The sequence below is a fragment of the Nipponia nippon genome, unplaced genomic scaffold (assembly GCF_047370975.1).
Source record: "Nipponia nippon isolate SJK-2023a ecotype South Korea unplaced genomic scaffold, ASM4737097v1 scaffold_6, whole genome shotgun sequence".
NCBI classification, from domain to species: domain Eukaryota; kingdom Metazoa; phylum Chordata; class Aves; order Pelecaniformes; family Threskiornithidae; genus Nipponia; species Nipponia nippon.
The window spans coordinates 50,083,668-50,110,874 of NW_028262380.1; the positions used below are offsets into that span (position 1 = coordinate 50,083,668).

The window sequence follows — 27,207 nt, forward strand, 5'->3', positions numbered from 1 at the left end:
GTAGGTCCCTTCTAACTGAACTATTCTGTTCTATCAGGCATTTAACTAGCAAAGCATTTAAAACAATGAGGACTGAAAACACTTGCAAAACTTCAGTTGTATGTAGTATTCCATTATTCTTCCATTGTTGGTAAATAATGTAACCCTTCACAGCTAGACCTCCTGCATATTGGCATTAGATATTATTATTGCTGTATTTCCATCTTGTGATATGTTATTCCAACAGGAGTAGCAAGAAGTGCCTGAATGTAAATAACCAATTCATTTTCCCCCAGCTGGTGTTTTAATAGATATTTTTTAGTGAGGACAACAATCTGCAGATTTAGATTCTGAACGTTTTCTGTAAATCCTAACTTACTTTCCTCTTCCAACACACCCCTAGTCACATGTAGGGCACAGAGCAGCTCTTTGCCTGAGTACCCAGAGACCACACCACTGCTCGGATCAGGCAAAGCTTGATCTGATCTATGGTCACTGATGCCCACTAGTGCAAATGTGCGTTTGGAAAAGGTATTAAAGATAATTTTAAAAAATGAGACAAAACAAAGGGAACTGTTGCTTTTAAGTATATATTCTCTATATCATAAGATCTGATGGGAAGGATAAGGGAGGGGAAGGATGTATCCAAGTTAAACACAGATCTTCTTTACTCTGGGGTACTAGCATGAGTCTTTCATATCAGTCCATGTCCTGTTTTCAGTTATGCTGCTGTCTCTTCTCTCCCCCAAATTATACCAAGCTTTTCCTTATTTTCCAACTGTCTTTTGACTCTTAACTGCAAATAAAAACCCACAGGGAGGGAAAGTTTGCTGGCAGCAGCGAGGCAAAATTATTTGAGTTGTATGGCTTTAATATAAGTGGAAAAGTGGTTAGGTTATTTTGTTACCTTCTTTTTGTTGTGGGAAAATGCATATTTTTCAAAATATTTAAACTGAGCTGTTGACAGATTACTTTCGTGTTCATTAAAACAAAATCTATTACCTCTGTTTTGACATTCTTCTGGTAAGGTTTTACTTGCTGTACTTTGCTTGAGTGTTGCATAAAAATAAGTTGACTTTTTTTCTCTTCCCCCTTTAACGATATCTCTGGTCTTGATAATAAAGATAATGTTGTGGCATTGTTTTCTTTAACTCCCAAAATACAGCTAGGTCGTTTCATTGCTGTGTTCCACAGGTTTGCCCTGTGTTTCCTCCAGTTTCAAAGGAGCTCCTTCCTTCTGCTCACTGCTCTGTGGCCCAGCAGGCATAGGAAATGTATCATGTTTTTTGTCTAGGAGGTAGAGAAGTGGTTTAACTGGATTTGAGTTCCTTCCAAGGTATGTGCTGCAGGGCAAGTGTGGCAACACACGTGCATTTTTATGAGATGGAGCCTCTGTTTTCTCAAGGTTGTAGAGTAAGTTTAGATACATGGGGCAGCTTCAGATGTACAGAGGAAGGATTGTACTGTTCGGTAAAAAACTCTTAAAGTCAGTACAAAAAAAATACTTTGGCACATATGTACATTTTATGTCTCTTCTTAAAACACTTCTTTAAATCTGTACAAATTGTTAGTACAAAATATGTCATGTTTGCTGTATCTAAGAGAGTATAGATTTTTTTGGTTAAAATAAATGCTTCAATTTTGAACCCAGCTATAGATTTTTAGGCAAAGTGTCCCCAGCTTGCTAGCATGCTTCATCTACAAGGGGAAGATCAGAGAGATTGCAAAATTTAGTTTGTTCATGTTTACTCTGGAGTTCTTTTCAGAAGATTAGGTGATGGAGCATAATTTTGGAGCTTGCTTTTATACAATATGGCTTTCCTGAGGGTTGTACATATATTTTTATAGTTTTCTTCCATGCTTTCTGTCAATTATAAACACGCATTTCTGTGGTTTCTCTTTAGAGAATATTCTGGGGGATGAAGTAATTTCATTGTTTGAGGAGATTGTTTAGAAGGACAGGGGAGGGAGCTGGCTTTTGAAAAGGATGCACTAACATGAAAGCAGGTTATTTCTCCTGCTCAGTTCTGGATATACTACTTGACTATCTATCCACCTCTGCTGTACTCAAGTCTTTGACGAAGAAACTTTCTTAGTCCTTTGTCTTCCTTTGGAAAGATTTCGTAGAAATCCCAGAGAGAAAATACATATGCAGACGTATTACAGAAATGAGGAAGAAGTAGTTGCTGGAAAAATGGAATAGCACAGTTTATTAGTTATTGATATGGAGCATAGCTGGAGTAGTGGGAATTACAGTAGAGGCTTGTTTTGCTGATAGCTGGAATTAATACAAGAAATGAAAGGAAGGGGGAGAGCCATGGGAATGTTGCCTTTGCATTAGGCATGAAAGGGTGGGTGATGGAGAAGGCTCAACAGCTCTGGAAGAAAACAACCAAATTTCCTTTTCCATGTGTATTTCACAAGAGATCTCACGAGTATTGAACTTCGGTAAAAAGATGATCCTTGACCCCTTCAGTTTTCCCTCTCATCAGTGTGTTTTGAATTGCAGAAGGTTTGGATTTTCTTCCCAGTCTCTTGAAATTCTGCAATTCTTTTTCCTCTTCCAATTTCGGTCTGAAGACATGACAGATGAGAGTGCTGGTGTGTCTTCAAGAAAAGTACAGCATTCTGAAATAGCACAGTTGTATTGAAAATAATGTTTTTCACACTACAAGTAAAAAAATGGACGTGTGCATGGTGTTTATATGAGTAGCATGCACTAATATGAAGAAATTGAAACTACTTGTACAGGTGCACTAAAGAGAATGAGTTTTAGAAGATTTGTCAGATTTATTATTTCAGAAGAAATTATATTGTAGAGTATGGTAGCATTGTTGAAGGTAAGGTGATTATATGGATTACCACATGATGGTAATGATGGGTTTAGGGTTTTTTTTTGTTGGATGATGATTATTATTACTATTACTATTATTATTATTATTATTGTCGTGCAGTGTGATGTGTTGTCCTTTCCCTGCATATTCAGGAAGATTCCTCTGACTGCAGTGATTGACTTAGCTTCATCTTTGTGTCTTATGATTTAAGAGTTAAGAAACTTGAAACCTTCTGACAAAGGGATTTTTTTTCATCTTCCTGCCACTGTATGGTGGAGGAAATCTGATAGCGTTCTTAACAAATAGGTCAGCACCACTGAAAAGAGCTCCTCTGAGAAACAGAAGTACGTTATGTGCCAAACGTAAACTTAATGGTGCTGTAATTGCACGTGCACCAAAAACCTGTCTTGATATACCACCTAATCCTTCTTAGTGTCTAAAACCCATAATATACACTCAGTTTATACTTAGATATTTAATAACAGCTGTATCTTATATATGCTTATGTAATATATGTGCTTTGAATTGATGGCTTGATAGACAAGAACCTCTTCCATCACTAAGACCCTAGCAGAGGTTTTGCCAGTCTGTGCTATACAAAGCTGTGAATTTCCTGACATGCTCTTCATGCCAGGCCTTAGAACAGATCCAGCTTTCTGTTTCTAGAGGACTAAATCAGGAGTGCTCTGGATTCGAGCCCTCTCTACCTAGCTGAAAGTTATTCCAGGTAGGATGCTGCTAGCTCAGTGGTTTGGTGGAGTTGTGGCCAAAACCAAATGATATTTGCTTATTTCTTTAATTCCTACCCCCCCGTAAAACATTTCCCTAAAAACACTTCACTGATAGCTGAGCCATTTTCAATTTTTAAATTTCTGTTACAAATGGCTAATTTCAATCCATGTGCACAGTTCCTGACTCATCTTCAACAGAAGAGGCAGAGTCAAGGTGTGAAACCGTTCCTCCTTGGTAATATTCCCCCTTGTCTGCAACTTGTTCTTGGAGACATTACTGCCTGAGTTTTTTCTGTCATTCTTGCATATAGCAGAGTTGCTTTGGTGCTCTTCATCTGTGAAGAGCTTAAAATTGGGGTCTTGCGTGTTCCTGGTTGAGCCTATTAGATAGCTTATAAAATCAGCCCATTTATTTGTAAGAAACAGCTGAGTGGAGAAGTGCAAGAAGCATAAAGGAATTACCCCAAACAACTGGGAAGTAAAGCAGTGTAATAATAAAATCTGAAATTATTATTTTTGTTCATCTTCCTTCTCATGTGTTTCTTGTACTACTTAGTTGTAGATGCCTTTTCCCAAAGGATAGTCTATCAACATACCTCTTTTTTTTTATTGTTGAAGTTTTTTTTTTTGCTGTGTAAGGCGGTTATTCCTACAACCTTGTGCTTTTTGGATGGTAAAAATACCTTGCTCTGATTTAACTCCATATTTTAGTCCCACCTGTTGTTTTACTTAGAAGTTAAATGGGGAAGAAGGAATTGATGAGTGTTTTAGTAGAGTGATTGGACCCTTCCAAAAGCAGCCACATTGAAAATAAAATTTGAGTTTGCTAGAAAAATGGTGTTTAAAAAAAACAAAAACAACCTCACCCCCGCCCCCCCCCCCCAAAAAACCCCTAGTAGTCTGTCACAAGCACTAAAAGCCTTGTGCTCTGATTATAAGTTGAATATTCAAATCCTTAAATATTACTCCAAAGATCACAGTGGGTTAAAAAGGATGGCATATGTGGATGTGTACTCATTGCTTGCTCGTAGATCTGTGAAGTCCTGGAGGGTCATAAAAAAAGGTATATTTTAATTTATTTCTATGGTGTTTATTTCATTGCTAAACTCTGTTTGGTTTCTGGTCCATAGATTTCTTTCTCTGTAGGAATTCCAAGCTCAAATGTAGAGCCTCCATTTCCCCTCCTTCTTCTCTGCACCATCTTGCCCAGGTTTTTCATTCTCAGGGACCCCTTCGGGTGGCCAGGGACTGGGTGAAGTAGTGAATCTGATAGAAAAACAAGTTCTCAGCCCCGCAGCTGCATGAGGACTCTGATCCTATTTTCCCAGCAGCCCCATGCATTCCTGTGCTAGCAGAGTACCTGGTTGGAAAGGCACCAGAAAGACTTAAATGAGGAAAAAGGAGAGATTCTGATACCCACTGTCTCTACTGCTGTGCCAGAGAGCCCATGTCCCCTGTGTTGCTGGATAATTGTCAATGCTTATTTGAAAAAAAATCTGCTCGGCTGTTCACAAATACCTTGTCAATCTTAGTGTGGGACATGTATTTTCAAAAGTGGTAGTTCAGGTTTTCAGGGTAGGCAGCCTATAACAAGCCAAATTCTGCATATGGTCAAAGTCAAATGTAGAGCTGCCATGTTTTCTAATGGAGTAAGAATTCACCCCTGACTTGCAGTGCTGCTAGGCCTGCAGCTGCCAAGAAAGAAAAGAGATCGCCACCTGGAAAGATAATGAGTCGAGCTCTGTGGGACCAAGCACTGGCACAGGTTGCCCAGGAAGGTTGTGGAGTTTCCATCCTTGGAGATATTCAAAGGCTGCCTGGGCACAGTCCTGGGCAGGCTGCTCTAGGTGGCCCTGCTTGAGTAGAAGGGTTGGATGAGAGGACCTCCACAGGTCCCTTTAACCTCAGTCATTCTGTGATTCTGTGATATTCATGAATCTTCTCTCCCCAGCCTGTGGCCATGGCTGCACATTCATCGGGCCCATGCCCTTTTGTCAAGTATCTCAGAAGGAGGGTACCATTGGCTAGTGTAATATTTTTCATTGTTTATCCATACTCTGGGGATCTAAATTTGTAACTATGATTCTGTATGATGTGCAACTTGTTCATCCTCTTTAGTTTTTCAGTTTGGTTGAAAATATTTTCATCCATTTTTTCCTCATTATTTTCTGCTGTTATGTTGGATAATAATGACTTGGTTTAATCTGTGTGACATTAATATTTAGGGAATTTTCCTCACTGTGGAAAACTGACACCTGATAGTACGATAATGGAAAAACTATTTTGTCCAGGTTGACATTTTGGCTCCAGCTGGTTTCTGTATTAGCTGATACGTAGAGAGAGAGAGCAGTTCACCTTGTTTCTTAGTGTAGATGCATTGAAAAAGCACTGTTGGCTTATGCCATGCATTCAGGTAGGTTTTTTTAGCTTGCAGTATTCAGATGAAATTTCAACACTTTGGGGGGCAGAGTGAAATAGGGTTATTTGTCTGTAAAGTACACTGTAGGATGGATTGACTGATTGTTAGTTTTTTCCAGAATTCGGGATTTTTTTCTTTTGTCTCGAACACATGCGTATATGATAGTCACGTTTCACAGACTCATCTAGTAAGTTTAAAATTTAAAGGTTGCTAGTGAATTAAAGCTAGGAGTGGATTGACTGATTATTCCTTGTAACTCTTTAATAACAGAATTGATTTATGCTGCACCTAGGTTTTCAGTGTGACCCGGTGTAACACCACATGATCATCTGGCACCAATAACCACAAAAATAGGAAGATGGCGCCCTGAAGGTGGGAAGCAGAAAGAACAGGTTGATGATAGAGGAGGGCTCATGGAGACTAGCTGCAACAGGCTGGTCGTGCCTTTCTGGCTGCAGCTTTTCTCGTTAAGCTGGAAAGCACAAATGAAAGGAATACATTAGGACCTCATAAAGATTTCGGACTGTCACCGTTGGTGCACGCCTGTCTTTCATTCTCCCAAATACGATGTTTCTGTGTATGTCTGTATATGTCTCCAGCTCAATACTCTTCTTTCAGTAACTTTCATCTGCTCCAGTTGGATTCAAAGTGGCTGCTGATCAGCATGTTGTCTTGGTGCAAGGCAAGGTCTTCTGTCTTCCACTGAGATCTCAATTGGGCTTCTAGCTCCTGATCCGCTTAGTTGCTGGGTGCAAGCGGCCACTGATGTCTGATAGTTAATAAGCATTTGCTGCTGATCAGCTACTGCAAAATACATGTAGGGCCAGGTACAGCAATGGATGCATAACGTGGAGCCACGATCACTGTAGTTCACAGCAGCTGATCAGAGGTCTTGGAGATAACTGGTTTTCTCCTGGGAGGGGACAGAGATAGAGCTAGTTAGCTGCCTGGTGGTAGCTGTGTCTTTAAACATTGATTATCTGTGGTTACCATTGGTGACCTCCTAGTTCCAGCATAAATGGAGTGGCAGTGATTTGATCTGGAGCGGGGAGCAAGTAGAGAACTTCACTGTTTAAAGGATGCTGAGTGAGCTGTAAGCAATGAACTTCATCAGATGCAGTGAACACCAGACACTGAGCAGTTTCTGCTTACCTACCAGCTTTTGTCTGACAAGATAGGAATAGGGACATTGCTTTGGTATAGCTCTCTGCTCCCGATTTCACACCCTTTCTGTCCTTGCCTTCAGAAATTCCCAGGCTGACTGTCTCTGCGCTACCCAGCATGCGGAGGTGAGCAAGTCCAGTGCTCTCCTCATGGGCTGCCAGGCCAAGAAGTGGCAGCCTTTCTGGGCTGTCGCTCTGGGCTCTCTTGTACAGAGAAAGGAGGCACGCCTGGCAAGTTCTCACCTACCTAGTGTGGCAGGATGCATCTGGTGGTATGGCCACGTGTTGTATGGGCTTGCCATGAAACGCAGAAAGGACAGGTTGAACTGAGATATGGTGGAAGGGCTGAATAGCAAATAGATGAAAATTGTTTGCAACCTTGTATTTCAGTTTTGGTCTTCTGTGGCAAGGTCTAACAACGTTAACTTTCACGCCTCTGGCAGACAAGCTTTGTGTCATCCAAAATATTCTTGCCAAAAATCCTCTGTATTGACACTGTGATTGGAAGGATGTTTTTCTCTCAAAGCTAGCAACTGCTAAGAGATTTGGAAGAGTAATTCAGGCTGTTACCTGCACTTTGTTCTGCAGATGCCCTTTTGCAAAACCATAAATCCTGACCGGCCCAAAGGAGCTCTTTAAGTGATATTATTAGCTTGGTTCAAGTCAAGGAGTTTAACATTCTTTGAACAGAAGTATTATGTGGGGTTGATGGTCTGTATTCCTGTACTTCAGCTCAGAACTTGAAATTCATCTCTGCCACAAGCACGCATGGTTTGTTTTCAAATGCTTTGCAAATGAATATTTTATTAGGTATCTGTGGCCAAATGCTGCAGGATGGCCTTTGATATGCTTCGTAGCCAAGCGGCTTTAGTTGTGTTGGCAGAGCCCTCTGGTGGGAACGCAGCCTGCGCCAGCAGAAGCTGGTCCTGCGGGCAGTGCCACCCACTTCTCCCGAATGCCATCCGCCAGCCCTCTCTCCGCTTAGTGGCATCCCACCAGCTGTTTGCTTGAGTGGTCAAGGGGTTCCCCTGCATCCCGTTCCTGGCCAGGAGAGCAGAGCCCTGCAGAGTGCGCTTGGCCTTTTTTAGCAAACCTGATGGTGTGCTCTAAGCGCCTGTATAATTTTAGGCGTTGCTTTGCAAAATGTGACGTCTCTTTGAGAGTAATAAAGTTAGCCAATTACAAGATAATGTTTTCCTAATCCGTATCGCAGAGTGGGAGAGCTGTGATGAATTTCAAGCATTGCTTGTATGAATTTCAATGGTATCTGTAAATACCTTTTTTAAAAAAGTACCACTTAGTAAAAGTAACTGGTTAACTTAGGCATACAGTGGGACATTTCTAAATCAAGAGCCACAGCCTTCCATTTCTGTTAGTCAGTAATGCTTTTGCTAATAAAGGTATTTGAGGAAAGGGCCTTTGTGTTTTAAAGTACGAACTTACTGAGCACGAAGGAAAAACGTTATTACACTTGTCTAACCTAATAGTATTCAAAAGCCTGGTTAGGACTGCTAGCTGCACTGTGCCAAACCAGAATGTGCAAACAGGTCTTTTAATCTGATTAGGTCCCTGAAGTGTTGATACAATACAGGCCAATAACTCTCCTGCAGGAAATCCAGCTGTTTTGAGATTGTTCCACAAGTAATGCAGTAGTAATAAAGTGTCTGTCTTTTTTCCTCATAACATGCTGGCCAGAGCTTTTAACTCACCATTGATTTGAAACACTCACAACTGTGCCCAGTATTTTATCTTCATTAAAATAAAAAAAAGAGGAACATGCACCATGGCTTGAAAAGGCAGTTGCCTGTGGTGGGCAGCAACCCCCTCGGAAGTGGGAGAGTGGCGGTGAGACAAAGGCAGTCATATTTTTTGTGTCATTTTACTTGCTTCATGATCAAGTTTTCATTCAGACGTATAAATTCTTCCAAAAGCTAAATTAACCTTCATGGCCTATACTTGGAACGCCAATTTCAGTTCTTCACCTTGTGTTGAACTCATCTGCGCCATTGCTGGGGTTCAGCAACGCAGAACCGCTCAGCTGAGAGACCTGTCGTGCGAGAGGCAGTTGCGTGGTGGAACTCCTTGCTGCAGGTTGTTGCGAATTCCCAAAGCTGAATATATTTCGGAAAGCAATTAAACACGCTTGTGGAAGGAAAATTCACCGGTACGATGAGATGCAGATAATGTCTTTGTGTGAGACTTCCTCAGCTGCAGCCAGGGGGATGGCGTGGGAGGCGCGTGGCTGTGGGTACTTGCCCTCTTCCTCCCTACCCCTGGGGGAAGGCAGGTTGCTGAACTAAACAGGGCTCCCTCAGGCCCTGGAGAGGGCTGGGTTTGTTGTGGTCCTTGTCCCCCTCTGCTGATAACTGGAGGAGCTGTGATGGGGGGAGTACCAAGCTGTTTCTGATGGAAGAGGACTCTCACCCTCCTCCCGCAGCCTAGAGAAGTTCTTCATTGAGGGATATTGTTTCCAGAGGAGCCTTCCAGTTTACCTGCAGTCCGAGCTGGCATTTCCCATGGCCTGACAGCTTTCCTCACCTGTAATGAGAGTTTCACTGGAGGCTGATTACAAATACGCATAGGAGGCAGCACAAAGGTTTTTTCTTTCTTGCAGGACAGGTTCATCTTCCTGTTTTTCTTATAATGCTGTGGTTAGAGGCTTTAAACCTCTGGCAGGTAGTGTATAGTATGTTTTTCAAGCCCTGCATCTTTTGGCTCTTAAGGATACTCTCTGCTCTGTGACTTTATGAAGCTGCTTAAAAGCTATTTTTCTAATTTCTGAATTAAAATTTCCTTAAATTTGTATTGCGCGATGTCATCGTGATTCAGCTTTGTAGAATACCGTCCGACTTCCACAGGTCATGTTATTCTATGCTCTTTTTAAGATATTCATTTTAATCCTGTGATGCAACAACCTTCCTGAGTTGTCTGTTGTAATTCGGAATTTCAAATGTAAACGTTGCTTTAACATTACTCGTGGTTACCTCTAATCTGAGTCTCGTAACAAAATCTCTTGGAGAGTTCATGCTCTTTTGTCTGTGCTTTTTATTTCAAATGCATATTTTCTTGGAAAGTGGCTGATGATATAATATTTGGAATTTTTAAAATAATCACTGCTCTTCTGAAGAACTTGAAGTCTAATATTACCGTTCAAATAGGCAGGTGAGAGCTTTGGAGATCGGTAATTTGTACCTTTTAAAAAGCCGCACTGCCTCGCTTTTGTCTCAGAATTTATTATGCTTCCCAAGTATAATGTGACATACTGAATAGGGCAGGGGGTGGGGACATTGTCTTCAGCTGACATGCTGTTATCAGCGGGACTGTGTTTCTGGACACAAGATTTCGCAGTCATTGGTCGTCCGAAGAAAGCCTTTCCATCTGAGGATTGGACAAGAAGATGCGTCAATTTGCTGCCCGTCTCCAAGGTACTGGTGATGCTGCCTCCACAAGCTGGCTAACGTCACAGCTCCATCACCCAGCGGGGTGTGGGCTTTTTTCTCCTCTTCTCTGTTTTAATTCTGTATTTGCTTCCTACTGCATTTCTTAATCTGTCTTCTGCCAAATGCTAACAGCATGATATTTTGCAACCATTTAGGTGAATACAAGAAGGACGAACTCCTGGAAGCTGCTAGGTGAGTGCTGCTTAGAATATAAAGCATTTTTTGGGGGTGGAAGCAGGAGAGGAAAAGGGATTTTTAAAACAGTAATATTTTGTCATTGCCTTTCCATGAAATGATGCAAACAAACCACTTCATTAGCATAAATCTCTTTGGACTTTGCAGTCTGGTACAAATGGAAAAGCCGGTTTATGTAATTGAAATCCCCCACTATGGTGGTTATAAGGTTAATATTGAGTTTTTGCTTTAAGCTCCTTAAATCCTCTTTATCGTTTTGTGACTGTTCTTTTTAGGGGCAAATTAAATATTGGAATTTTTCTTTTCTTTTGGTTTTTAGTGCTACCTTAGGATATATTTTGAAAATAGGCTTTTTCAGAACAGAGCATAAGGAAGCCTATATAAAAGGTGTAAAGTTCAGTCATATATTCCAAAGATGCTTTTATCCTTCCTTCTGACAGCACATGACTCTTTTATATAGACTGTTAACCCTTCTAAAAAATTTCAGGATATTGGTATGCAGTTGTTTCTACTGTTATGGGCCATATGCTATGAAAATGTATTTAATTTAGAACATTTAATTCAGCAAATGGCTTTCAGAGGATCTGTAAAATTAGATAAAGGAAATATACGATGAGGTTAAGGAGAGAAATTAATAGGTGTTTTTGCATGATCTGTGAATTTAATATTCTTTTCTGTATTTACCCTTGGCTTTGAAATGTTCAGAAGATCCTTTAGCCATCTGATATTCTCCCTGGCAGAGTACAAATTTCAATACACTATACTTTGATATCCAGCTCCTTCGCAAATGTTTTGCAGAGCTCTGTCTTTTTTTCCCCCTTTCCGTAATCCTCTCCTCTCCATTTACAGGAGTGGTAATGAAGAAAAACTGATGGCTTTATTGACTCCTTTAAATGTGAACTGCCATGCAAGTGATGGGCGTAAGGTAGGTTAATACCTGCTTTATATTTCTGTTATTCAAGAAAGGCCAATCTAGCCATACTGGGAAGCATAGATGTATAAACCAAAAGAGTGTACGGGGGGGAAAACCTGTGATGTCTTTTCACCATGAAATTAAATGCTGTTGTACTTGACGCTGGCAGTTGTGACAGATCAACAGTCAGCGGACGTGGATTTTGTGTGTGTCTTTTCTTTTAAATGTCAGACCCTGGCGTACATGTAAAGTGAAACCTTAAGACCTTTTATGAGAAAAACAAAATGTACTGTTGCAGATGAATAAAATTACTAAGGGAGGAAAGTTGTTATTTGTATTTGAACATTGTCTGGGTGAGGTGGTTGGTATTTGGCTTAGCTCCTAATGCCCTGCCACGTAGACTGGCACTGTATTGGTATGCTTAACACCTTCTGCATTTTCTTAAATTCAGCATTATTGTTTTGACTTTCTCTGGCAGGGATGTTTGAGTTAAATTAAGGATTAGGCTGAAACTGGAGGAGGGAAGAACATACGGAGTGAGAAGTAGATCCTGTGATTTTTGGTGTTTTAGACATCAAGATGATGTTCTGTGTAGACTGTTGGATTTACAAATGTTGGTTGTGTTTTGTTGGTTTTTTTTTTTTAACTGTGTACTAGAATGTTCTTAATCTGCATCTCTTAAAAACATCTCTCACGTGTAACGGTGCATCTCGCTCTCATAGAGAAAAGCATGGGAATGTTTTCCTTGATAGTTGTCTTTATTTTTGGTGGAGTGTTGTGGAGCATCGTGTAAACCTCTGCCCATTCTGGAGCTGTTGTGGAACAGCCCAGTTCCACTGAAATCAATGGAGATAGGCCAGTTTACTCTGCCTTTTCATTAAAAGACATGTTGCTGATTATAAAAATCTACCTCCATTGTGGAAACATTCCTATTTTTAATACACATTTTAAAATGTTTTCTCAATTGTAATGCCTACGATACCTACTATGTGAAAGAAAACCCAGCCAGTTTTTCGCTTGTTTGCATTTATCACTGATGGAAAGTTGATGAATCTTCCAGGTTTTTAAAACAACTAATTTTATGATCTGAGGACAGGCAAATGAACAAGGGCTTTATTTAGTTCAGGTCTGTTGGAACTGATGAAATACTCCCCATATTTTAAGATTACATGTATTGCCCATAGTTCTTCATTTCCCTTTTTTTAAGACTTTACCATTCAAATGAGATTGTATTTAGGTATTAATAGTGCATTGTGTTGTTATAATTAAGCATGGTGGTGTACAGTAGTGCAGTACTGAGTAATTGAGTCCTCATCACTATTGATTTAAGGTCAAAGGCAGAGTTGTGATTTCTGTCAATACGGAGAGGAATAAGGTCTTGCAGATATATTATCTAGAATATTTATTACTCTTAAAATCAAAAGCTTTTAAAATTCATATTAAGCTAGTGGAAAATATTTATGTATTATTGTAGCCTCTGAATTAGTTAGAAAATTTATGTCCGAAGCTCAGAAAGCATATTGCAGTTAAAGCTAATCAATGTGGACACTTTAATTTGTTTGTGTGTTTGGTTGTTGGCAAATGCACTTGTTACTAAAACTCCTTTTAAGATAGCTTGCCATTGATATTAATTAGCTTTTTTAATTATGTCTACCAAATATTTTTTCTCCTCCACCATATGTATACAGACTGTTTAGGTGAAGTAATTCTCTGTAGCAAGCGTGCTGTATAACTGTTAAGTATTTCATTTGTAAGGCCAAGCTCTCAGGTCCTGTGCTAGTGCAAGATCACTTGGGGTTTAATTGTTCTAAGCTGTGCTGCAAATTAAGTGAACTTTTCAGCCTATAGCACAGGATTCTTGTAAATGAAAGTCTCCGCTGCTGTAGCGGCCTCCAGTTGACCGATGCTGATTTACACTAGCTGAGAATTTGTCCATTTTGGAAGTTGGCTTTTGCGTTCCTTGATGCTTTTCATAGTTATTTTTTGCAGATCCCTTGAGTTTTCAAGCCTCAAACTTATCGCAGTGTAAGGCCACAGACTTAATGCAGCTGCCAGGGCCAGGAAGTGCAGGCTCTGTGGAGTGGCCTGAGATTCTCAGCATCACACTTATTCTGCAGTACAGACACATCCACAAACTCTTGTGTACGCGCTTCTCCAGTTTGTGCATTCCTCAGCTTTGCAGGTTTTTGAGATGCCCAGCACTATTCTGATAAGGGAAATGTTTAGCTTTGTAGGTGAGGAAATTGAGTCCTGGTACTTAATGGGTAATTATTCTTTTCTATATAGCAGGTGGTGGTAGTGTTTTTTTTCATACTTTGGGGTGTGACTTTCCAGAAGTTGTCATCTAACACCTATTGCACTAGAAATGAATAGCAGAATAGTCAGGATATTGTTAATCACGGTATTGCTTATTTCATTGCTATTTGCAATTTACCTGGTTTTTTTGTCCTCCTGGGGATCTCTTGCATCCCATGCATACTAACATCTGGAGTTCCTGGATTTCCCAAACACCACATCTGCTGTGAGGTGGTGCTTCACAGAAGGGATAAAAGGGGTGGAAAACTCTGACAGTAGCTCGCTGGTTTGAAACCAGCTCAGGTTGGAAATAACAAAGACTTACTGCATTCTATGTGCTGCTTGCAGCCTTTTTGAAAAGTGTTGATAGCCAGAGTCTGATTCCTACTGGACAGGAGTCCATGCTGCTAAAACAGTTACAGGTGGTGCTGATAACCATCATTCCATCTGTTTATTTAGCATCGAGGTCAAAGACTGAATAGGAGTGAAAACTGAACTTGCTTCTTCCCCTCCAAGTCATGGTTTAGATAGATTATGAGCATTGTAGAAATGTTCACATTGCTGAAGCTCTTCAGCTGCTGCCTGAAGAGGGAATTCATTCTCTGTTGCTACTCTTGCAATTATTTTCTGGAGTGAAAAATGAAGGAGTGTGTGCAAAAGAAAGAGCAAGTTTATACATTAGCTAAAGCATTCAAGAGCAAGTTTATACGTTAGCTAAAGCATTCCTGTATACCAAGGATCTGTGTAATTTATGGAGTTTTGTTTTGGTGACCAAGGAAAATCAACAATAATATCTCAAAGAAACGACTATTTCATTGAGCTAGGTAATGGTTGATTTTTGAGTAAATATTGGCTTATGTGCCTGCAGAATATATATGAGGGCACAAATAATAGTGTACAAGTACTGAGCTATACTGTGCAGAGCTATACGGTATGCAAATGAAAGCATTATGCAAGGGCAAAATTTCACAAGAACTGTTTTTTTGGGAAACTGTCCAATTTGATTGCTTTTTAAAACGCAATGCCTGAGCTGAAATATAATAGTCATTTTTCATGCCAGTTAGTCTTGCTTTGATTTTTTTTTAACAGCAGACTGAGAAATCACAGAATTGTTAGGATGTGGTGTGTGTAACATAAAATTTGTGTGTTACATCACTTTTGTTTAGATTGCTTCACAAAGTATTTGCTCTGTCAAAGCAGAACTTAGACAAAATGCATGGCACTTGCGTATTCCTGATGGGTCTAAAATTTCACTGTGTCCAGCCTCTGAGCTCTGGCAAACTGTTTGGTCTTTATGTAATCCATAGAAGTAACGACTTTTAGAAGACATGCTGTAGTATTGAAGTTAACAGATGGTACTGAACTCTCACACTGTTAAAAAGCCAAGCCACCTATTTACGTGTTTGTCTACATAAAGGTATGTAGGCTCCGGAGACTTGTTTTACAGCCCCTGTTATTTTCCCTCAAATACGTTTTTTCCTTTGGGGTGTCTTTTTCAAGACTCAGTTGTGGGTGAATTGTCAAAAAATGTTTTTGACTGTTTTAAAACAACAGGTTCCTATTTGCTACTGGAAGCTAACGCTGTATTATTTTGTCATGGGAGCTGGGTTTCCGACTTGTTACAGCAGTCATAGCTTACCTAATCCAATAGTTAGTGGCAAGATACAGGCTTAAAAAAGAATGTATCATGGTTGCAAGTTGAGTTGAAGCCATCTCTTAGCCCTCTCGTTTCCTTTGGAAAGCTGTTGTGAACACTTGAAAGGTGTTTCAGGAAGAAATTGATGTTGCCTCCATTTTTAAAATAAAGAAGTATCTGAGCTAATAAGGAAGCACTGATTTTTGGCAATTCAGATGAGAAGCCTCCTCTACAAGGCAGACTTCCCACATCACTTCTTGATGGTTTTCCAAAGTGAACTGCATCCTGCTGACATGGTAGCTATTGGCAATGGGAGGTTGGATTTTTTTTCTTAAGTTGGATTTTTGCTGGTATATAATATCCTGCTCCTGTACTACATTGTACTGTACTACATGCTCAGATCATGCCGGCACTAAAATACTCAGGTGTCGGTTGAATAAAACCTTCTCTTCGTGTAAGGGAACCCAACTCCTCTGGTCAGGAGTTACTCAAACAGTTTGTTTTGCTCCTTTTCTCAAGGTTCATCTCTTTCAAAGTAAAGCAAATACCTGAGACTTTGAGCTCTTTGGAGCACAGAACAATTATTTTTCTGTAAAATAAAAAGCATTCTTCATATTTTGAAAGTATAGTTTCCATTGATCTGTTGCAGCTGCATTTTGTATTTACATTTTGTATGAACCATATGAAAAACAGAGAATACCATGGTGTTACCCGTGAACAGCTTGGTCTCAGGTATTTGTTCAGCATGAGGCAGGAATTACTACCAGAAGGCAGCACAGGATGCAATTCCTCCGCAGCTACATTGGTTTCCTTCCTGCACCTTCACTCCCTGCCCTTGCTCCTTAGAAACTAGAAACATAGCAATTTCTGCAATAAGTGAACTAGGGAGCTTGCAAACAATGCACCTCTGTTCTTTCCCAGCGTGGGACCATCCAGCGCTGTGGTTGATGCAGTGATCCCATGGAAGAAAATAATAGACAATTATTTATTAGAAGGCCATTTCTAGCACATACATGGTCCTACTTAATTTTATTTCCCTGTAGTCTTCTGGCTCCTAGTGCCCCTTTCTTTGTTTATTCCCAGGTTTCAGTCCTTAACAGCTCCCAGTACCAGTCCTTAATACTTCTTTTTATGCCTCTCCCACACCTTTGTTGTTATGCCTTTCCAAACCAGATGTAGACAACCCTGGATCCAGAATACCAGTAGCAGGCCTTTCCATTAAACTTTGTGAATCATAGGAAACGTACTTGCCTCTTGGTTTTGAGGCTGTTTCTTCAGCCCGTTATTTCCTGACATACAGACATTCATTTTTCTTGTGCACGGCGTCATCCATGTTCATGGATGCAGGGTACAGATATAAGGAATCCAACTCTGAGAAGGTCTGCAATGCAGTGCGGAGTACCAGCATCCTTGCCCTGAAGCACCCCCTGCACGAGGTCTTGCACGTGAGTTCTGTAGAAAGGGCAGACTGCCCCTTGGCTCCTGCTATGTATGGGACATCTCCGGTATGAAGTAACGCTCTGTTGGATGGGGTTGCAGGTTCCTTCTCTTCCCTCCTCTGCTTCTTTCTATCTGCAACCAGCTTGATCAGTCTGCAAACAAAGGGCTGATAATTAGAAACTGAACTCTAACAAGATCAGGTGAATTGTCTCCTCTTACCAGGGAGTCTCCAATTTGCTGCTGGTAAGTGGATTTGCCAGCCCCTGTTCCAGAATTCTGGTTGTTCTCAGCCATTTTCATGAAAAATCCTGCAGTTCAAAAGAAAATTGGTATGCTTTCTAATTTCTGAGTCTGTATGGAATGATCAATCCACGTTTTCACAAGCTTTTTCTTTACAGTTACGAAACCAACAGACTTGAGCAGAGGTTGAGATTCTCCTGTAATCATTTTGGCTCTAGGAGCTGGGGGTTGAAGAAAAATGCCGTGCATTGCAAGACTTGTGAACAAATTGTGTGCTAGTGACACTATAAACCTTTATAACGGTGTGCGTTTTTCTTGTGCAACAGTAATAAAAATGAAAACTAATACCACATAAACCTATAGGTCTGTTTGTTCTATACATTTATGGTGTACAGATTATATTCAGATGAGTATGGAACATCTTTTGGAAGAAATCATTTCACGTATAATAAAGTGTTGTTTAAATGTTGTGAAAATATACACTTTTCTACAAACAAAAGCTGCATATTTGAGCAAAAGACTTGTGAGCAGATACTTGATGCAAGGCATTTTTGTCATACCCAAGGGTATGTCTGAATCTCTGTGTGTACTCTACACATATGTATATTTTTTGTCACATGTAATATATTATTTAGTGTCACAATGTACATCTTCCCCAAGATTTTATGAGCTTTTTCTGCCGGTATACATTGTTTGTGTTGTTTGTAAATGTATCAAAAGTCTCTAGTCTCAAGGCTTATCCACAACAAAAAGTAACTTGTGTGGAGGAGAGGAGCAAAGGAATCATACACTGAAACCAGATTAACAGTTCACTGTGTATATTCGTGGTTCAGAACAAGTGCTTTCTCCTTGTTTAGTCTAATAAAATAAAAATTTTTAAAAATACATAAAAATTGTTTAACTAGAAAATGTCATTTTATTTCAGAAAAAAAGACAGTTCCACATGGAGTAAATCCAAAACAATTACTCCAGAATAACTGGGTAGACAAGCCCTTGCTGAATCTGCTCACTTGCTGCTTACTAGTATAAAATGTCAGTCTGGTTTTGATGAAGTACTATAAAACTGCTTTTGTGGGTGGAAAATGTGCAGGTTTTGGGCTCTTCGTTTGTGATCCTGCAAAGATTAGCCAGAGGTTTCATGATGCATGATTACAGCTTTTTTGGAACTGCAGCTATCGAAATAAGCGATAACAATGTAGTCTGTTAGCTAATGTTTGCTAAAGTTGGCCCTGGCTGATGGCTTCACGCACTGTAGTCTTTGCTGACACCCATCTTGGATGTGTTTCATGACACGCATATGTATCAAAGGTATATCTAGGGCTGTGTGTGTGTGTATATATATATAAAATCTTAAAACTATATATACTCACATACATATTCATATACACTGTTGTATCTATCTAGCTGTGTGTGTATATGTGTGTATATCTCAAAGATACAGCTAGGTAGTCTGCTTGCCTAGGGGAGGATATGAGCCAGCACTCCCCTATTTCAGCAAGCTAATTTTCTGTGGCTTGAGGGAGGATGGAGAGCACATCTGTTTCTGTTTAAAACAAAAATGTTATTCTGAAAGCTTATTGGTTTAGAAATTTGGGATTTAAGATCCTCCCTTACTATGCTCGACGACCACTGCGTTCTGCAAGTGCTACAATTGTTTGTGCATCTTCCGCAGCCTCACCAGTGACCCAGCATTGGGTATGGGCACGTACACAGTCATGGGAGAACTTGTCATCAGATGCCAGCTGGTCCATGGCAACTGACCTATATATGCTCTTATCCCACCTCAGGTATGAAGTCATTCACAGAACCTGAGTAAACTGAGTGGAAAAGGGCAGCTGGGGGTTGGACTACGAGTTGATCTCCAGACCTCACTTCCAACCTCTGTTATTCTGTGATACCTTGGAATATATTTGTATGGTCCATATTCCCAACTTTGATTGGGATGAAGGGCTTCACAACCTTAGAGCTTATCCCTGCATATGTTATAATTAGGAGGACTGATGGAGGGAAGAAGATGGACTGTAGTCCTTCTAAGCAACTCTTCCCTAGTCAATATGTGCCTCAGTTATGAAAATAAGTACTGTAGATCAGACAGATATTTTTGTACTCTTTTCAGTTATAGCTATACTTCTCCATAATTAAGTTAAATATTTTAAATCAAAGTCTGCACTCAAAATTAAGGATCCTTCCTGGATTTAGGTAATGGAGCACTGTGAAAAAGGTGACATTTCCAACATTGCAAAAAGGTTACAAAGCAAATACCATGATGTTCATGATGTGCCTGGGGCAGAAGTGCCCAATGCAGTACACGCATAAAAAGAACTTTTTAAAAATGGCCACAACTGTACTTTGCCTTTAAAACACAATTTTGCTTGTTTAAGAAGATAGTTCCCAGGATTCATGCATGTCAGAAATAGTGACAAGTTATGCCCTTTGTTATATTGTGATCCCATCTTATTTCATCAGCCAAGCCTGGTCAAAGTGGATAACACACGAATCTCTCCCCTGACTTTGTACAGTATAGATGACTCGGCTTAATTTCTATCCCTGGTGTCACTTAAGACCCTCTATAACCCAAGATGATATCTTTTGAATAAAATGTAGAACTGATCTACCTGCTCTGTTCCCATTATGAGATCTTAAACATTTTCCCCAAAAAGTTTCAGTGAGTATCCCTTCACCTGTTTTCATTTTCTTCAGAAATTATTTGAAGTGTAGTTTATCATGTCCACAAATAGAAATTGTGCACTTGAAGGAGTGGAAAGAAATTGTTTACTCTGTAGTAATTATCTCTGTATTCTCTAAAAGTCAGGAAATCTAATTTGTTAGGTCTTAATCAAGGTGTTCTTCAGGAAACCTTCAAATGTGTTAAGGGTGTGGGTTTTTTTTTATACCTGAACTCTTTCCCTTTCATGATTAGCTTCATACAGGGGACAGCTTCTTGTATTATGCTATTATCTATCTACTGTCAAGAGAACACAAGTCAAACTGGCAGATTTGGGCAGAGCTGCCATTTAAAATTTTATGCACATTAACTGGATTTGGCTCCATCAGCTCACAGAGCATCCAGAAGTTGAGTACTGATGATGTTCCTTGTACTGTGATCTCGAGTGGAGTCCTTTCCTTCACAGAGCTTGCTGAGGTTATAGAATCATAGAATCATTAAGGTTGGAAAAGACCCTTAAGATCATCGAGTCCAACCATTAACCTATCACTGCCAAGTCCACCACTAAACCACGTCCTCGAGCACCGTATCTACCCTTCTTTTAAATACCTCCAGGGACGGAGACTCAACCACTTCCGTGGGCAGCCTGTTCCAATACGTTACGTTCGAGTTGAAATGTGGCAGCTCAATCCATGGACTGTATGGTTTTCATTTCTGTATATGATTGACTATAGTGAATGCTGTAGATGCCATTTCTATCCTTGATGTCACTTCCCTCTCAAAATCGCTGCATGAGAGCATGAGAGGTACTGAGCAGTAAACTGTTCTGCTTTCTTGTGCTTTTCACTTTTGAATGTGATATTAGAGTACTTTGTGGCCTCCCTCTGTTGTCAGACGTGTTGTTTAGTTGTACCCTCTGTTTCCCATATCTGCATGCTATCGTGCATCCATCTCAGGGCCTAACATTAGAAACCAATGGTGAGGATTAAGTTAAAAACCTGTTGAGTGCCCATGTAGACTCTGTCAGTTGGATTACCCTTATGCATGTGCTTGTTGACTGCTTCAGGAAACTCCAAGAGTTTTAAAGGTGAACTTCCCTTAACAGTATTTGACTCTTCCCAAGCAGATCATGTTTATCCAGGTGTCCACTAATTCTAGCTGTTATTATATTACATTTTTCCTGGTACAGACATCAAGATTACAGGCCTGTAGTTCCCCAAAACATGTTTAAATGATTGGTTTGCAACTTTCAGGTTTTCATGTAGCAAGATAATCTTAAGTGAAGGTCACATACCACTTAGTAATTCACCTGTTTCATTCTCCAGTGCTCCCTTGGGTGAATGCAGTCCCATCCTGGCAATTTGTTGATGTTCATTTTGGTTATGGGTATCATTACCTTTTTTTATGCTTAATTTAGTTTCAGACAGATCCTTTGCCAAGCTTCACCATGCTCCCAAAAGTGCACACGCTCACTTGCCTGGGTCCTGGTGTGAGAATTACCTGTTTCTTCTAAGATGTATACCATGCAAAGAGTTCCTTTAGTTCTTCCGCAATGACTTCTCACCTGCAAGAGCTCCATTTCTTGCCCCGGCATCACCTTGCCCCATGGGACTGGTGGATTTTGTGCTCCTGGTGGGATGGAAGAAGGATTTATGGTTGGTTTCAGTTCCTTTCACTAGTCACTGCTTAAACTGTTTTTGCCTGTCTAATTGTATTTTTACATTTAATCTGCTGGAGTTTATGATCCTTGTGATTTTCTTCAGCTTCTAAATTCAGCTTTTTGAATGATGCCTTCTTAATTCTAGTAATCTCTTTTAGTTTGCTGTTAGTCACGCTGGCTTCTTTCAATTTATCAAGCCCTTCCTAACAGAAGGTATGCATTAGCACGGTGTTTTCAGTATTGTCTTCATTAGTAGTCTTCATGCTGTCTGTAAGGACTTAATTCTCTTAGCTACCGCTTTTAGCTTATTGTTTAAAAACTGCCCAGTTTTTTCATAGCTCCCTTTTCTGAAGGTTAGCGTAGTCATGCTGGATTATTTTAGCAAGCATTTCCCCTGTAGATAAGTTGAATCTGAGTGTGTTACAGACAGTGCTAAAGAGCAACTTGTACTGCAAGGCTTTGCACCAGGTGTTGCTTGTTGCTTGGTACCAGCTCAGTAGTTGCATTTACTCCTGCGGCCTCCCTAGCCGACTTCTCTGCGAAACACTCCCTGAGAGCATCCAAGCATTTCACCTCTCTTACATGTTTCAGTGGGATACTTGCCCAGTCTATATGGCAGTAATTTAAGTCACCCAAAGCTCTTCTGTTTTCTGCCCTTGCTGTCTCTCTGATTTCTTTCAGCACATCCGTTGTCACTTGGTAATACAACCCCATCATTGGCTTCATAGGTTGTATGGATAATTTAGAGTGATCAGTTTAATTCTAAATGAAAAGAACTACAAATACTTATGTGCAAAGAGAGGTGTATTTACATAACCATTTCTAAAACTGTTGTGTAAGTTGACTGAGCAGGCAGCAGATGAACAATAAAAGGGGAGGAAAATGCCAAAATAGGGCATTATAATTGATGATGGATGTGTCATTGACGAACAGGAAAATTGAGGTTGTTTGATCAGTCTTTTCTAAGTAATACAATACACTTCTACTTATAAAAGAGACTTATTTCTTACAGATGAAATTCTTTAGAATATTCATGTTCTAATAACCATAACTTTTCAATTTTGAAACATACTAAAAGGAAGTACGAGATAAATTCTCTGTCTTTTTTCCTATATTTTGCAAGGCTCTTCTTCAAAGGAACAGTGAAGTCTATTTGACTGGATTATAAAGGCATTAAATTCTAAAATGTGCAAATTATCACTGTAATGCAAAAAGAGGATTTTGTATATTTAATTTTGTGAATTATTTTAGATCTCGTGTTTTAATCTCATTCCAAAATACAAGGCATAAATATTTATTTCACACTGAGCACTGGAGCTGAAATGCAGTCAGTTTGCAAGCATTGTTCTTAACAGAGTTCATTCTGACCCCACTTTCAATAAAATGATTGAAGTGCTGGTTTGAATGTCATGTTAACAGAGGGAACAGTCAAATTAATATATTCTGAGAAGTTTTTCTTCTTTCTTAATAATGTGAAAATCTGATGAACTGAGGCCTGGAAAGTTTCTAGTTGGAAGGGGAAGGAGGAGAAGGAAAGTAAATATATAAAGATGAAGTGGGAGAAGTGGTAAAAATAATAAGAAACATAAAAAGAAAAGGGAATAAAAGATTGTTAGTTGACTGTAGTAGGAAAAAGATTTTGATAGCAAGTGGAAAAAGAAGAGACTGAAACAGCAAAAACCAGCAGAGTTTTGGTTCTCTGGTGTTCCAGTGTGCATCCTCTTCAGAGTGTTTTAGTGTTGTATGCAGGCCTTCCCCAGACATCTGGCACGGCTGGTTGGAGAGGAGCCTCTTGTTAACACTTGTTTATGCTGCCAGAGCAGCACCAAAATATTTCATTAAAAAGAGGGAACAGCAGCCTGAGCAAATAATTAAAGAACAGGATTCTATAGCTTCTGACACTGGCTGACAGGACAGATAAAAATGTATGTATTTGGGCTGGAAGAGGGGAGGAAGTTGTCTCATCCTGCTCTCCTGGAGTGACAAGCATTTGCAGCTTGCAATTTGACAAGATTAACGGGTTGAGACTTGGGCTGCGGACGGTGCTGGCCGGCACTAAGATGCTTTCAAAAACTCTACAGAAACTTGGCTATCAGTGCTACTTTGCTCAGACTGGCAGCAGTTGCATCTGTTCTTTGCCACGCACTAAACTTGAACCACAGCTTCCAGCATGTGGTTTAACAAATAAAAGTTGCAGCTGTTGACATGAGACAATCCTGCATGCCTGTGTGCTCAGTCCACCAGCCCAGATGAGTTTGTTCTCTAGCTGGCAGGTGTACCAGCTGCTCCTTAGGCTACTAGAGGTTTGAATACTCTCTGATGACTTTTGTTAATAACATCACAGGGACAGTTTCTTCTTCTTGCCTTTGCCTCTGCAAGAGCCAGTCATGCCTCAGTGCCTCACCTCAGACTTGTGCATTTTTGACTTGCATTTCTGACAGATTCCAGGTGATGAAAAGAAGCAACAAAAATGGCCATCCTGGACACAATGACACTGTAAGTAATTCCTGTGTAGTGTTCTGCCATGTCTTTCAAGGCAGTATACAGCTTGTTTCAGTGTTAAATAACATTAGCAGCATTCCCTTAGGAGAACTGAGTGGGTCTTTACTGTCATTTCATCTTTATGTAGCTTAGCAAGCCACTACTCCCTCAGGTGCCAGCATCTATCACCAAAGAAACAGTGTATTACTGTTCTGCTTCTCTGATAATCCATCTCAAGGTCCATCTCACCATGTCCTTGAGTGCTGCCGGAGATCTGATCTGTGCTTCTGAATCTGGGAAAACTGCAAATGCTGCTTCATGGTAGAAGCTCCAGAATTTCTTTTTCATATTGCAGTTCCATCCCCAGCCAAACCTTTATCATTTGCATGTTGAAATGGAAGAGATTCTTTATAAGGAAGGGTTTTCTGAGAATACCATGGGTTTGTGAGGGATGTTGCTCAGTTTTCCTGACGCATCCTCTGTGGAACTGTTTTACCAAATGGGTGGTAGGCTGAGAGACGTGCAAATACAGAAAAGTTTCAGGAGCTGGGGGGAAGGGTGTTGCATTTTAATTCTTATTTAGGAAGAGGTCAAGGATCACTATTGCCCCATTTATGGGACCTGCTGTTTGGGAAATGCTAAGATCAGAGGTCAAGGTGGTGTTCCCATGTGAAGATTTAAGTGTCTCTCCTGGCCCTTCACCATTTCCCTCTTAGTTTCTGCTTCTAGGTCAGTCTCTGAAAGTAATGGCAGCAACTTAGTATGGAGTTGTTGGGCAACTAAGCTTCCTAATTAAGATTTGGAGCGCTGAGGTCCCTTTTATCCCTTTGCCATACCTGCTTTTTCTTGTGATCAGATTGATCTTTGCTTTTAAAGTTCATTCCAGACACGGTTGCTGCCTTCTGTCTCACAGTATCTTTTTTTTTTTTTTTTTTCCTTCTGGCCTTTCTTTTAGCCCTTTTTCTGCCAGATAGCAATGCTCTTTCAGGTTTGACTTTGTTTTCTTTTCTCTGAAGTAATGAATTTGAGTTATTTTCTTTTTTATATAGCTACTGTTAAGAGAATAGCTTTCAGAGCTGTCTACATGGATTAAGGATTTGCCTTCCTGTTGTCAAAGATGATAATCTCCATAATTTTGAAAGTTGAAGTGTCATTGTCTGGAGAAACCTGCTGGGCAGGGAGACCAGGTTTTTCTTCTGGGATTTAATAAGGCTTTTACATGGTCATCTTCAAACATTCATCTTAAGCCTGCCTCTGCAGATGAAACTTTCTTTTATTGTGTGGTCTTGCAGTGCTTGCGTGTTTTCTCTCCTGTCAGGAAACATATCTTTGCCTTTTACCTTCTTCTGCTTTTGGGCATATCTTGTTTGCCTCCACTTACCTGCCTTCTCTGTGGTGGCACTGTTTCTGTGCTAGCAGGAGGAGTTCCTGAGCGGAAAAGTGAAAGCACTCATTTCTTGTTCTTCCTTCTTTTAACCTTTAAGAGACAGAGATACTCTGGTTATTTCCGTGTCTGCCCCTGTGCAAGATGATGCTTGTCATCTTTTCTCTCCTTCCCTACCCAAGGCATCTATGTGATTGAAGAAGCTCTTCTCTCATAAATCTCCCGCCCCTTATTTGTCAACACTCAGCCCAACTTGCAGTACAACAGGGTCACCGCGTTAATGCGTAGAACTGACGCCAAACCTTGTCACACAGTCTTGAGGTTCAGAGGTACAGTCAGAAACTCATATTGTCTCTCAAAGGTCAGATCTACTAGAGAAACATTTAGTAGTCAGTAGTTTGGACATTACAGCCCTCTGAGAAGGAATGGATTTGAATACTCACTGGAGATTAGAAGAGTCTCGTCTGTCACCCAAGTAAACCTTTTCCAAATAAGGGTTTATTCTGTCAATGTATTTGCAGTATTTCTATTCTGCTCTTCCTGTGCTTTTTAACTCTCCAGCCATTTTGTTAATTCTTTCCATTTCACCTTTATTACAGATTCTTATCTTTTCCTCCAGCTTATGAACATCTGCCTCGTATGGAGGTGTCCAACACTAATTTGAAAATAACATTCCAGCTGTGGTTTCTACACAGTTGAATATAGAGAGGAATGTTCTTCAATCTGTGATCCACAAAGCAATGCTTTGTAGCTGGTACACATTTCTAAATACTTCTAGGAGGTATGCCATTCCTGATATCTGACCTGCTCTGGGCTTTGTACAATAACCCAGGTGGTACGATACAGAATAAATTTCTGAAAGGTATTCAGTTGCAAGGAAGAATTTCTTTTTAACGCAGACTTCTTTGTTCTCCTTCTGCCGAGTGACGGAATGAAAAGGAATGCAAACATTTTTCCTCTTACTCTTCATGTAATCCTCATTCTCGCCCGATGGTGCTCTGCCCTAGCACTGCTGTGTATGTGAAATCAATCTGGTTTTGTCTTCACTGATTTACAGCTCAAAACGGTGGATCTTTTTTTTTTTTTTTTCCCCTCAAAGAGATCATCTGATATAGCAGAGCTCTAAATTAAGATACTGTGTGACTTGCAGATTCTGAATTCGTGAGCTGTTCAGTTCATTTTCCCTGTTGTTAGCTGTTAGAAAGCACTATGTGAAATTTGTGACGTGACCTTTTTCTGAACTTTACCATACTAAGCCTGTCCTGTTCAACAATCCAATTAAGTACTACTAGCTGTGTTCTGAAGATGAAGCAGTTAAATTACCACTGGAAACACAGTGGAGTGAGAAATGTCTTCCTTACGCATTTTGTAATCCCTGTCCTTAGGAATTGGTTTTTTTGTTTGTTTGGGGTTTTTTTGTTGTTTGTTTGTTTCTTTTTTTAACATAAGAAAAGTAGTTTAAGCTCTTCATCTCTGTGCTTATTTATCTCTAGAGTTGAAACTTGTTTCAGCTAGCTCATCTACAGTCAGCAGTCTGACATAACTCGTTTTCCTGCAGCAGCATCCATAAGTTTGTCCCTAAAGCATAATCATTGACCATGAAATTAAATAACTCAGTACTGCTATAAAATGACCAAGGAAGTTGCACGATTTGGGTGGCTGAAGTTGACAAGCCATGTGGCTGATGAACAGAGGCACAGCCCCTTTCCTGCTCATCACGAGCATCATTCTC

At 40.1% G+C, this 27,207-nt stretch overlaps 1 protein-coding gene across 5 annotated transcripts in view; it reads left to right on the top strand.

Moving 5' to 3' along the window:
* TNKS (tankyrase) overlaps positions 1 to 27,207 on the top strand; it is a 145,423-nt gene that overhangs the window by 65,662 nt on the left and 52,554 nt on the right. For all 5 annotated transcript variants that reach the window (XR_015699864.1, XM_087737102.1, XM_009474885.2 and 2 more), the window contains exons 4-5: positions 10,722 to 10,758; positions 11,611 to 11,686. Coding sequence is in view for 4 of the 5 variants with exons in the window: in XM_087737102.1 (XP_087593228.1) it covers positions 10,722 to 10,758; positions 11,611 to 11,686 (113 nt within the window). In the remaining variant the exon portion in view is untranslated. The remainder of the gene's footprint in view (positions 1 to 10,721; positions 10,759 to 11,610; positions 11,687 to 27,207) is intronic.